We start from the raw sequence: 13,956 nt of genomic DNA, 5'->3' as shown, positions 1-13,956 counted from the left end.
TTGCATTAGCCCGATTAAGCATAACGTTTAAAAAAAAAAAAAAAAAATGCAGTTACGTTACGAGGTATTATTCTATTCTTTAGGACAACTCCGAAAACAACGACAAACACTTCACATATCTCAATACAATTGTCATGGAAGACCTAGAAGCTAAACGGTGCTTACACAACAAACTCAATTATTATTAAGCATGCTACATGAACCATGAAAGCAACAATTATTAATAACACTTAAAGGTTGTGATACGGAGGAGGAAGCTGATGCAAATACACTTGGAACTGAACCTTCCTTTAATATCAGCCGGCTCGTGAATCCAAGTTTGATTGCATTTAAGTTGGTAAAGCAATCGTCTTCAAAATGGCGCGAACAAAGCACAAGGCTCGGACTATACTTCTGTGGTATAGTTGTATATGAATTGTAGCCACTTAGTCTTCAAATGCTCCTCCTTGGGCAGATGAAAAAAGTTGGCTTTTGAGTCGCACTTCAGAACACAGCGTCTCGTCGCCATGATATTTTCCCTGGCCTTGGAGCGCAATAAGTGGGCGTATCGTATTCAAATAACTTGACAAGTTGACGTCATCTAGTCAGAGAAAAAGCTTCGGTCTTCTAACGATTCATAAAAATTACTCAGAGTCGACTCTTACTTTTGAAAGACAATGGGTAGGGGTGTGACGGTTAGTATATAACCGTGAGACCGACGGTTATAGTTAAACACCGTCATTAGAACTCTATAACCGCCAAAACCGTGTTATTAAAATATTTTTTACAAACATAAAAAAAAAAAAATTTTTTTTTTTAGATAGGATCATAATATGTGCAATACATCGGGAGACATGGTTTTTACCACTTAATGAAGTTTTGTTTTGTAAATCGTCAGAAATTATTTTTACCACTTCATATAAGTTTTGCTTTGTAAGCCTTTCCTTAAAGCGAATTTCGTTTTGTACAAATTGTACCTTAATTTTAATAAATGTTTCATCAACCAATTGCATGTATTTAATAATATAGCAGACAATATAATAACCGTGACATTGAGGCGCCGGCGCGCCGCGTTCACTTGCATTGCGTTGTGAACTAGAGCGCATCTCATCGTAAATGAATGAAACTATGCCTATGCCTCATGCATTAGCATTAAATATCTTTGCTACATCCTTTCTAGACGGGTGCGGCTTTGAGAAATCTTGGAGATCTCCCTAATAAACGGAGGTCTGAAATATCTGCCCCTTTACCGATCAGAGCGCGCGCTGACACGGAGTTAACCCGCTATCTCCAAGAAGAACGAATTTACTCTACGGCTAATCCACTAGCATGGTGGGGAGACACACGCTATCCGCTCTTAGCAAAATTGGCACGTAAATACATGTGTATTTGTGCTACAAGCACAGCATCAGAGCGAGTGTTTAGCACTGCGGGTAACATAGCTACCCCTGTCAGATCGTCACTAAAACCGAGTAAAGTGAACATGTTGGCGTTCCTGTCACGGAACTTTGAAGTCGAAAAAGATTAGGAATTTAAAATGTCATTGCACTTTTTTTGTTTCCTGTATTTAGTTAGTTTAATTAAGGTATTATCACAACAATCGTTGTTCGACTTTTTTTTTCTTTGATAAAGGTATGTAGATTTTATCATTTGTAATTTAGGCCTACTCATTCATTTTTATGCAGCTCTTATATAATTTAAGCAGCCTACGTTTTTAAAAGGATTTGTTTAGTGTGTGTGATTTATTTAAAACAAAGCATGTTCATTGCTTTTTTTTTTTTTAAGGATTTAAAAAAAACCCCGACGGTTATGTTACGAACCGTCACATTTGACTCACATCATAACCGTCATCACCAATTCTGAAACCGGCACACCTCTAACAATGGGCCCTATCTTGCACCCAGCGCAATTGACTTTGAACACCGACGCATGTATCATTCCTATTCTGCACCCGCGCACAGCGGACTTTTCCCTCCACAGACGCACGTCGGTAAATTAGGAAATGAACTTGCGCTCGCGGGGGCGGTTCAGCGCAAAGAGGAGGCGTGTTCCGGCGCAAAACTTCCATGGTGCTATTTTCCAGTTTTAGAAAGCAATTGCGCCATTGACCAGGAAAAAAACAGTCTAAAGACAGTGGCGCGTTGCGCGTTAGTGATATGGTATTTTAAGGGCGCGTGCTTGGCCATAATGTAGTGTGTTAACGCGCATCCACTTTGATTCTCTAATATAAACAGATGCAGCAGTTTTCATTTTTGCAAATCATACATTATTACAAGGAAAAATATTAACACACGAGGGAAATCATTGTTGTGTCCGTGAAGATGTGAAAAAGATCTATCTAGATAAAAAAAATAAAAAAATCTAGATTAGGCTACACATTTACTACCCAAATTATACGCCTGTTTAACCGAAGCTAATTTGGGTGGGTTTCTCCCATCATCCCCAATGTCACTTCTCTGTGTTTTACGGCCCTGACGAGAACGTCGGTTTCCTCGGCTGTGAACCGCTCCTGGCGTGCGCTGGCAAATCCGCCGTTATAATAGCAATCCGCCATGGAACAAGCGCGCCGGCTCTTAAAGGGAATGTGAGAGGACGCTCTGATTGGTTTATTTCACGTTACGCCCAAACCACACCTATGAATAATGAAGCTACTTCAGACCAACCCCTTTTAGATTTGCGTCGGGCGCAAGAGTCATTTATCCCGCCGGGAAAATAGCAACAGCGCCGGGATCCGCCCACAAAGTTACTTGCGCTTTGCACTTTGACACTTGCGTTTCAGATCGTTAAAATAGGGCCCAATAACTTTATATACGGTGCACTTTCACATTTCAAACTTTGCAGGATGTTTTTGTTCACTTAGATCTATGTTACACACTACATGAAAGGTCAATTTCAAAATTCCATAATAGGTGCCCTTTAAAATCACTATCAATTAAGACTTTATCTGCAGCCAGTACTAACTAGAAAATTATTTTATTCTTTGATCTGAAGTCTGTGTGGTGGCCTGTATACAGAAGCCTGTACAGATGTTTAAAACAATAATTGACACAAATGTTACATTTACACTAATGTATCATTTACACTATAGTATTATACTATATAGTATTATACTATAATACTGAAGTATTAACACCAAGACTATGTACCAAATTTCTAGAAAAAAGTGATGCACCACCCCAGGATGGAGACCTTCTATTTTTAAAGGGTCAAGTCTGCCCCAAAATCTTGTCAAAATTGCCCCAAAATTGGATGCACATTCTCTAATTATTTAGGAAACCCAGTTGTAAATCTTCTATACTTTTTCCTGTTTCTCTCTCTTTCATTCTCTTTGTTTTCCTACCTTTCCCATTAACTACTCCATCAATGTAGGGTGTAAATAAGCCATTCACAGAGGTCATTAAAGCCAACATCGGAGACTGCCACGCTATGGGCCAGAAACCCATCACCTTCTTCAGACAGGTGTGTTTACGAGATATTGTGCTATTCATGCTGTATTCTTCTGAGCAGTAGTTTTTGTACATACTGTACATATGCTTCATTTATTTGTCAGGTCTTGGCATTGTGCTCTTATCCAGATCTTCTTGAAGACAGCAAATTTCCAGAAGATGCCAAAAGTAGAGCACGCCGCATTCTCCAAGCTTGTGGTGGTGAAAGTCTCGGTACTGGAAAATCCTTTCAATTCGATATTACATACTTTAAATAAACATGAAACCACATTTAACAAACTATTTACTTATTGCCAAAACACAGTATCTTGCTAAGCCTCTGATTTTCCTTTTTGACTGACATTACATGGACAGGTTATTGATGAATATTCTTCCTTTTATTCCTCTTCGCCATAGTGCTTACACATAATGGGCCCTATCTTGCACCCAGCACAATTTACTTTGTACACCGACGCATGTATCAATCCTATTTTAACACCCAACGCACGGCAGACTTTTCTCTCCACAGACGCACGTCTGCAAATTAGTGAATTAACTTGTGTTCGGGGGGTGGTGCAGCGAAAAGAGGAGGCGTGTTTCGGCGCAAGCGTTCCCTGGTGCTATTTTGCAGTTTCAGAAAACAATTCCACCACTGATCAGGAAAAACCTAGTCTAAAGTCAGTGGCGCGTTGCGCGTGTTATTCATATGGTATTTTAAGGGCGCATGCTTGGCCATAATGTAGCGTGTGCACAACGCGCATACACTTTGATTCTCTCATCTACACAGATGCAGCGGTTTTCATTTATGCAAATCATACATTATTAAAAGGAAAAATATTAACACACAAGGAAAATCATTGTTGTGTCCATGAAGATGTGAAAAAAATAATCTAGCTTACACATTTAACCAAATTATTATACGCCTGTTTAACCTAAGCTAATTTGGGTGGGTTTCTCCAATCCCCGATGTCACTTCTCTGTATTTTACGGCCCTGACAAGAACGTCGTCTCCTCGGCTATGAACCGCTCCTGGCGTTCGCCTGGCAAATCTGCCGTTATAATAGCAATCTGCCATGGAACAAGTGCGCCTGCTCTTAAAGGGAATGTGAGAGGACGCTCTGATTGGTTTATTTCACGTTACGCCAAACTACACCTATGAATAATGAAGCTACTTCAGACCAACCCATTTTAGATTTGCGTGCGTAGATTGATATCCCGCCGGTATAATAGCAACAGCGCCCGAGATCCGCCCACAAAGTTACTTGTGTTTCGCGTTTGATACTTGCGTTTCAGATCGTTAAAATAGGGCCCAATAATGTTTTATTAATTTCAAGAGGAGTACATTCAGATAATATACCCAATCAGCACAAGAGGATGCATGTATATATATAGCCGACTTATTTATGTTCCACAACAGTTTTCCAGCATCCCTCCTCCTCCCAAACTCTTAATTATTCCTATCCCAGCCAGGGATGGTGTGATGGTAGGCGGGGTACTCTGGGTTCGAGACAAATTCTGAGCTCGGAGCCTTCCCCTCAAACAGCACTCCAAATATGCATATTCTGTATATGATTATATCATATGAATGAGTGAAATCGTGAAGCTCCATAGGAATCCATTGCTTACATTCAAACTGTTTCTGGTGCAGGACATTTGTGGTGAACATTTGTGTTTGGTGTGAAGGGTCTACAGAGTACTTTAGCAATAATCAAAAAAGTCAAAAGTTAAAAGAGGGAGAGAGATGTATGTGCATGTGTGAATTACCTGCATCTGTGCTGTCTTTACTAACCATGATGCTGTGAGTTTAATTACTAAAAAAATCATCATCATATAAAGTCATCATGTCTCGTCAGAAGGCTTGGATTTGGATTAGACCACCCTATTGATTATTTTACTACGCCTTTATGACATTTTTTGGATCTTTTGGACTTTAAATGGAGGGACAGAAATCTCTCAGGTTTCATAAAAATGTTCTTCATTTGTGTTTTGAAGTTGAATGAAAATCGTATAGGTTTGAAACAATATGAGGGTGAGTACATGATGAAAGAATAACATTTTTTGGGTGAATTATAACTTATAAATGCAATAAGCTGAGCTTCAGATAAAACTAAATCTATATATCACGAATCACATCGTTTGTATCAACGATACATATCGTCACATTTTTTATCACGATATCTCGATATAACAATGTATCATTACACCCCTAGTAAGTGCTTTTGTTTATGGTTAGTCAAGTGCTTGAGGAAGAGGAGTGTCTTCAGCAGTGTTCATTTCAGTGTCTGAGACCATCATGACACCAGCATTGTTTAAGTCAAGTCAAGTCAAGTCATCTTCATTTATATAGCGCGTTTAACAGATTGTTTCAAAGCGGCTTTACAGTAATAAACGGATAATTTAAGGTAACAGAGATTGTTTTGTCGTTATAGCAGTTCTTGATTAAAGATATTTTCCAGCTAAAGTTAGTTTTGATTGATTCACTTCCGTCGCAAGGATCATTAGTTATTAAATTAGAGGCTGCTAAGACGACACCGTTCTCTCTACTCAGACTTTAAACGCAAACCTGTGAGAAACGCTGATAGCGCTCACGTGCGCATTAAGAATTCATTCTATAGTTATGCGCATTTGAATATATGTGCGCAGGTTTGTAATTCCCTACAAACCAAGCCTTAACAAACTACTTGTCTGGCCTTAAAATGTTATCACTTCGGGGTAGATGCACGAAACCGAAGTTATCCCGACAACGCTTTATCTGTAGAGTGGTAAAGGGATCCTTCACAGGGGAGAGACTAGTTGGCACTTCAGCACTGCGTTGTCATTGGATCCAGGCGAGGTCCTTCGTCAGATCTGGATACGGCCTGGATCCGGCAGGCTGCGGGAAAACCTTGAGATAAACAAAGACACTAAAATTAGCGTAGATGCCATTCTTCTGTAATGAGTACATCAGGATTTATGGGAAGTGTTCCCAGTTCCGGCTGACCTAATCTATGCAGCCTAACATTGAATTATAGAAGTCTATAATGTGTCATGTGAATGCTAGGTCAAAGAGATATGTCTTTAATCTAGCTTTGTACTGACAGTGTGTCTGCTTCCCGGACAATAGTGTGAACAGCAGCGTTCCTAGTACTGAGCCTTGTGGTATGCCATACTGAACTTGTGATCGATAAGACATCTCTTCATTTACGGCTATAAACTGATAACGGTCAGATAAGTATGATTTAAACCATGCTAGTGCAATTCCACTAATGCCAACATAATGTTTGAGTCGATTTAAAAGAATGTTGTGGTCAATAGTGTCAAATGCAGCACTAAGATCAAGTAACACTAATAGAGAGCTACAACCACGATCGGATGATAAGAGCAAATAATTTGTGACTCTAATGAGAGCTGTCTCGGTACTATGGTACGGTCTAAATCCGGACTGAAAATCCTTGCAGATATCATTTATTTCTAGAAAGGAACACAGTTGTGAGGATACTGCTTTTTCTAATATCTTTGACAGAAAAGGCAGATTCGAGATCGGCCTGTAATTGACTAATTTTGTATGATCAAGTTGCGTTTTTTTAAACAATTTTAAAATATTTTAATCATAATCATAGCCAGCTTAAAGGTTTTTGGTGCGTATCCTAGAGACAAAGACGAATTAATGATATTAAGAAGAGGATCTATGACATTTACCAAGCATACCAAGTTTACCAAGCATTTGATCAATAATGACTGTTAAGGAACAAATAAACGCCATAAATGAGAAAGAAACCTTTGGAGAAGCCAGGCTCTTCTGGCTAGTGAGAACAGGGTAGAACAAGGACAGAAAACAAGGATAGTTCAGGAAGTACTATACAGGATATAATATATAGTATACATACGTTATGTTGTATATTAACTTGGTAAGATACAGTATATGTGGTAGGAATCATGTACTGTTGTACAGATATTAATCAAACTGATTGAATAAGTCCTTCAAAGGTCCATTCTTCATTGTCTGCTAAGGTGCATGTAGATGGAGTGTAACGAGCAGTGTTGAGTGAAACTTCTGGCCTGATTCATATAATAATAAAGATTTATGTTATATGATGCATGTTTTCGGTTCCATTCGACCTAACTGTTTAGGTGATGAATTACTTGGTTAAAAAGATGATTCTTCAGTGTATGATTCATAAATAATGCTGGGAAGTCCACAATTTTATTCTGTTAACTTTAATATTATGTGTTTACATGTGTGTGCATGATGTGTGAACCTCTTATTCCAATACAATGGATGACAAAATACAGATTTTGGTATAATTAAATAATAGATAAACGAGATTACCTTTTCCATCATACTCATCTTCATGTAAAAGCAGCAATATTTTAAATGCACCCACAATTTGCATTTGCTTGTATTTTGACTTAAAAAATTATCATTTTACAAGAATTTGATGGTGCCTAAAAGAAAGGAAGTTTTTTTTTCAGTGCAAGTGTCTAAGCAGTCTATCTATACTGATGAATTTGAACATCAGTTACTGTAACTGTGGGAACTACTCCAAAGTACAGTATTGAAAAGCAGAAGAGCACCTTTCTAGAGATGAACATGCTTTAAAAAAAAAGATTTTGAGACATTGCAATTTGCTGCATTGCATTTGAAACTGTCACTGTTCCATGGCACTACCACAATACTTTGTTATGGTTGGAACACATGTCATGAATACTTTAATAGAATGGTAAGGTGGCATTTGTTAACATTACACTTGTAAACAAACTAACAATAAAAAAAATACTTCTATTAATGTTCATGTTAATTTCAACATTTACTGATACATAATTAAAATCAAAAGTTGTTCATATTTTTTTAATGGACCTGAGCTAACATGAACTAACAATGAACGGCTGCATTTATTTTAACTAACTTTAACAAAGATCAATAAATACTGTAACACATTGTTTGCTCACAAATATTGTAACACATTTTTTGCAAATGTTGGATAAACGCACTAACTAAAGTTAACTTGGGGGTTACCAAGAGAATACTTTTGATAGACACTGTGTTTGATGCAATTGATCAAGTGGTTGTAATTTGGCTTTTTGGATCTTTCAGGTGCTTACAGTACTAGTCAGGGAATTGAAATGATTCGGCAGGATGTTGCTCGCTATATTGAACGGCGAGATGGAGGAATCGCATGTGACCCTGACAACATTTACCTCTCAACAGGAGCCAGTGATGCGATCGTGGTAAGCAGATACTACAAACAGACAACAAGAAAAGTGAAGACAAAACAAAGCTAAATGTAAGCTTTGTTCATCATTCAAAGCTAAATTCATTAAAAAAATAGACACAGGCAACATATCTTGTTTAAATATCTGCATGCAATATACTATGGTAGTTATATGCAAATTAGGCCATGGATATTAAAAAAGGCTTTGTCAGCTCCGTATGTATTGTTATTTCGTAGTGTTACCAGACAGTGTGGGGCATAAGGCTAATGTGTATACCCAGCAAACACATTTATGTTGTGGCAACGTCTGTGGCACGTTGCATTTCTGCTATGGCAACGTCAGTCTACGTGCTCGCAACATTGTAACAACATAGAATTGTATGACGCCCCAGGGCTGTAGCGACGTTGTTGCGTGACATTCTGCTACTGCGAGACGACGTTCTGACACATTTTTTTTAATGTTAGATAGGCCTATATCCCCCATTTAGCATTTTATGTTTTGAGGTTAATTTTTATTAGTCGGATGTTAGATAATTATATACTTTTTAAATATTGTTTATCCTTATTATTATTTAATGGAGATATCAGTAAATTAGCCTAATTATAATCAACACCTGCAAGTGTACACTTTGAAGAGTAAAAATTACAGAAGGTTATGTTAATTCAACCTTATTAAAACTGCATATGGTAGCCTAATCAAATTGCACTTCCAAAAATCATACATTCGTAAAAAAAAAAATATATATATATATATATATACACATTAATTTTAAGTATAATAAATAAAACATAAAAAGCAAAGATCGTCTCGGTTACTAAACGTAACCTCTGTTCCCTGAGAGAAGGGAACTAGTATTGTGTAAGGCTAGCTTACGCTGTGGGAAATCTTTGGGATTATCCTTATAATTTTATATATGTAAAAGGTTACTATCTTAAAGGATAATTCCGGTATTTAACACCTTGAGTCTATATTGTAGTAGAACATTTTCTGACATGCCCATTAACTCCCAATGTTAAATGGGTCCATGGCCAATTCTTTTATAGTCAAAAACTCGAGAGAGGAACCATTGTCAAAAAAATATTGTCCACCACTCTTGTTCATCCAAAACAAACTACAATATAGACTCAAGGTGTTAAATACCGGAATTATCCTTTAACCTCGGTTCCCTGAGAGTAAGGGAACAAGTATTCAGTAGATACGCAGTGGGGAAACTCCTTTCCTCGAGAAATACTGAAGCAAGCAAATAATACACAGTAGAGCGTCTAGCTCGCCCATAGGCTGTGCTGCAGCAACTGCACATCCTATGGCCAAGCGCCTCTGACGCGTGAACCAATCAGGAGACTTGCCGCTATAACACGTCAGAGCACGCCCTAACAGAGCACATAACACGCCCTATGTGGGCGTGGTCTAAGCCTATAAAAGGAGCCCATATGGCCAGAGAAATCAGGTCAATCGACTGAAGTGACAACCCGACAGGTGCAGTAGTGCGGCAGGCTACACAATACTCGTTCCCTTACTCTCAGGGAATCGAGGTTACGAAAGTAACCGAGTACGTTCCCTTTTGAGAACGGTCACTTCGTATTGCGTAGCTAAACGCAGTGGGGACGCAATGTAAAATGCCGCACCAAGCATCTGGCTGCACAACTGGAGCCCAGGGACTCCAGGGCTCACAGAAACAAGCCAGTAATACCCAATAAGTGACATAACCAGACCTGAGTCGGGTTTCATAAAGGACCAAAGCATGAAATGCTTACATAACAGCCATAGGACAATAGTGCTTATGGACAGTAACATGTATACTGATGTGACCGGACACCGTCGGGTCTAATCATCACACTTGAGAGAACACGAGCCTGGAGGTAAGGAACTTCCAGATTATAAAATCTGACTAATGTGGAAGGCGAGGACCAACCAGCCGCAGCACAAATTTTCCTGAATTGGTAAACCAGGCCCACGACGAGGCCATGCCTCTGGTAGAATGAGCCCTAGAGCCTATGGGACAAACCTGGCCAACGGAGGTGTATGCTAGAGAGATGGCGTCCACTATCAATCTGGACAGTCTCTGCTTCGTGACCGGTAACCCTTGAGTGTGACCACCGAAGCAAACAAAGAGCTGTTCTGTCTGTCTAAACGATGCAGAACGCTCCAGATAGACTTTTAGAGCTCTGACAGGGCAGAGCAAATTAGCCTCCCCGTCGTTCTCTGAGGACGGAAGTGCTGATAGGGTAATTTGCCAAACCCAAACCTGGGCTCTGAACGGAGTTGAGAGCACCTTAGGTACATAACCATGTCTTGGTTTGAGAGTGACCTTGGAGTCACCTACCACAAATTATAGACCACCTAGCAAAGGGGGATCGATTATCCGTGTGTTGTGTGTTTGAAACATACTCTTTTTGTGCTTTATTGGGTTCGCTGTGAAAACAGCGTTTGTTTGTAGGGGCACGTGCTAGGGATGTTAACCGATGGCCGTTTGACCGATGGTTGACCGTATCAACGTTAACCGACCAAAGTTGTCAGTAGTCGGTTAAACAAAAAAAAAAAAGTGATATCTGAATTAGGCTATTATAGACAGTGGACTAAACGCTACTACAGTTAGCCGTCTCATTCCAAGATCTTTTTGTGTGAAGTGAACAAATCCCAAACACTCAATTTTTCATAACTTGCCTGTTTGTACTTAATAAACCAATAAAAACATTTGTCGCGAGGTCACAGCGTTTGGGTTCGCGCGCTCACAAGGTTTGCGAACAGTAAAGGCTACAGGCTAACACACTCGAGGTTAGAGCCAGGGCAGACGACAGGAGGAAGCGTGCGAGGAAGAGTAGTGTGTGGGACCATTTCACCAACAAGAATGACAGATGTAAGTTGCAACTTGTGTGATACAGCGCTTAAATATGGAAATAGATTATATCTACATTTCAGTGGTAACAGATAAGGTGATGATGATCATCATCTTTCTTTATTATTGTTAGCACTACCTCAAACTAAAGTGGCGTCTGGAGCTGTCATTTTCTTAAATGAGCAATGTTTCAAATGAGCTTCTAATGCTAGACAAGCGCCTTTATTTTCAACGCGATCACCTTGTGCCCAAACCATTTAAAATCTAAGAGCCATTTGTCCTCCGATTACATACAAGATCCTCGGCGCCGCGTTTGCGGGACTTATGTTTCGCACTGTTGGGGATTTTAAAATAAAGTGATGAGAGTGGAAGGGCGGCGCCGTGTGTGTGTGTGTGAGCGGGAGAGAGATGCGACAGAGTTGCGAAATTGCAGGCGCGGATCGAAATGGCTGTTATTTCATATAGCGTAGCATATTTTAAACTAATCGGTTAACCGGTTTTAACCGGCTAATGAGGCTCGGTGGTCGGTCAAGAAATGTTTTTGTTTTCGCCATCCCTAGCACGTGCAGTGCAACTCGGAGTCCAGCGGGATGCGGGTTCGGGGAGCTTGGCGCTGAGGCGGTGGGTAGCGCTTAGCTTAGGGTCGACGGAGCCCGATCACTCTTCCTCAGACGGGGCGAGGAGAAGCTGTCATTTTTGTTCATCGCCCGACCCGCCAAAGGAGACAAAACCCGCCGCTCGGTCGGAGGGGCGCTGGTCTGCCTGGGTGAACAGGACCGGCGATGGAGACTGAGAGGGAGACAGCGAGGCACGCGGGGACTCGGCCGGCATGGGCTCGCTTACTTCCATCTGCTCGGGCTGCCGTAGGCTGCGACGCTTCTTCTTCCGCAGCTGAAGTAATGCCGGGAAGGGAAGAGGAGGTGTCGCCGTCTCAGAAGAGAGCTAACCGCGTCCGCAGTGTCGAGATGGGCATACTCTAGCAGTTGGACCAGGCCACGGCAGAGGGTGCATCTTGAGCATGGGGGGGTCCCAGGCACGTGGCGCACTCCGTGTGCCCGTCATCCTCGTGCAGGAAAACTCACACGAGGTGCACGAGAGGCGTGGCATTTGCAACAACGCTCGCAATTTGCTCTTTTGTGAACTGAAGTGATGCAGCGGCGAACACGACAGTAGCAGAAAAGGATATAAGCTGTTTCCTCGACGGATGGCCACAGGAGAGCAGCGACAGGAGAGGAGCGTCTTCAGGGAGTCGAAGGCGCTGTCCGCTGTAGCAGACTAGCTCTAGCTGAAAAGGTTTGATTCCACGGCGAAGACTTCAGAGGAGTCAGAGACGTGAAGGGTCGCTGAAGGAGTAAGATCTGATTTCTCTGGCCATATGAGCTCCTTTTATAGGCTTAGGCCACGGCCATTTAGGCGCGCTGACATGTTATGGCAACAAGTCTCCTGATTGGTTCGCCCGTCAGTGGCACTTGGCCATAGGATGTGCAGTTGCCGCAGCACAGCCAATGGGCGAGCTAGACGCTCTACTGGGTTTGCTGTGCAGCTGCACTGCGTTTTAAATTATTTGCTTCAGTATTTCTCGAGGAAAGGAGTTTCCCCACTGCGTATAGCTACGCAATACGAATTGACAGTTCTCGAAAGGGAACGCAGTGCAGCTGCACAGCAGACCACAGCAGAGCATACTAGCTACTGATTGGCTGTGCTGCGGCAACTGCACAAACCTATGGCGAGGCGGCTGAGCCACGTGAACCTATCTGATAGCTTCGTGCCCTGTCACGTCCGAGCTCGCCAAGATGGGCATGACTTAAGCCTATAAGAAGCCCATTTCCTGCCATAGGAATTTAGGTTAAATCGACTGGAGCGATCGACCCGATCAAAGCACAATTGCATGGCGGGTTACACAATACTTGTTTCCTTCTCTCAGGGAACCGAGGTTACGCTTAGTAACCGAGACGTTCCCTTTCGAGAGTACTCACGTATTGCGTAAGGCAAGCTTACACTATGGGAACCCCATTTAAAACACTGCGCGTGCTTACAAACTCACACAGACTATGGCCCAGGAAGGTAGCCCGGGGCCCATTGAAGAGTAAGTTATGACCCCAAAAAGAGACCAACGTCAGTGGGCCTTATAAGGGGATGTGTATAACTAGACCAGACAGCATCGGGCCTATAAGTGTTATATAGTGCTTATACATTTTTCTATATGGAAAGAACTTCTAACTTATAGAACATGATAAACGTGGACGGAGAGGCTCAGCCTGCCACCGCACAGATATCTTCAAGTGGTATTCCACTGGACGAAGCCCATGATGAGGCCATGCCTCTAGTGGAATGAGCTCTGACACCCATGGGGCAGCAGAGACCCTTTGACTCATATGCCAGTGAGATAGCATCTACTATCCATTGCGACAATCTCTGATTTGTGATTGCGCACCCTCTGGTGCGACCACCACAGCAAACAAAGAGCTGTTCCGATTGCCTGGATGCGGCGGAACGCCCCAAGTAAACTCTAAGAGCCCTGAC

The 13,956-nt window shown here is 41.4% G+C and overlaps 1 protein-coding gene across 1 annotated transcript in view; it reads left to right on the top strand.

Moving 5' to 3' along the window:
- Window positions 1-13,956, top strand: part of LOC306989453 (alanine aminotransferase 2-like) — a 51,575-nt gene that overhangs the window by 16,071 nt on the left and 21,548 nt on the right. The window contains exons 3-5 of the mRNA XM_079595212.1: window positions 3,349-3,438; window positions 3,530-3,638; window positions 8,479-8,612. Of these exons, the coding sequence (XP_079451338.1) occupies window positions 3,349-3,438; window positions 3,530-3,638; window positions 8,479-8,612 (333 nt within the window). The remainder of the gene's footprint in view (window positions 1-3,348; window positions 3,439-3,529; window positions 3,639-8,478; window positions 8,613-13,956) is intronic.

Source organism: Phoxinus phoxinus, assembly GCF_949152265.1.
Source record: "Phoxinus phoxinus genome assembly, chromosome: 21".
NCBI lineage: Eukaryota > Metazoa > Chordata > Actinopteri > Cypriniformes > Leuciscidae > Phoxinus > Phoxinus phoxinus.
This window is presented reverse-complemented; position numbering and strand designations above follow the sequence as displayed.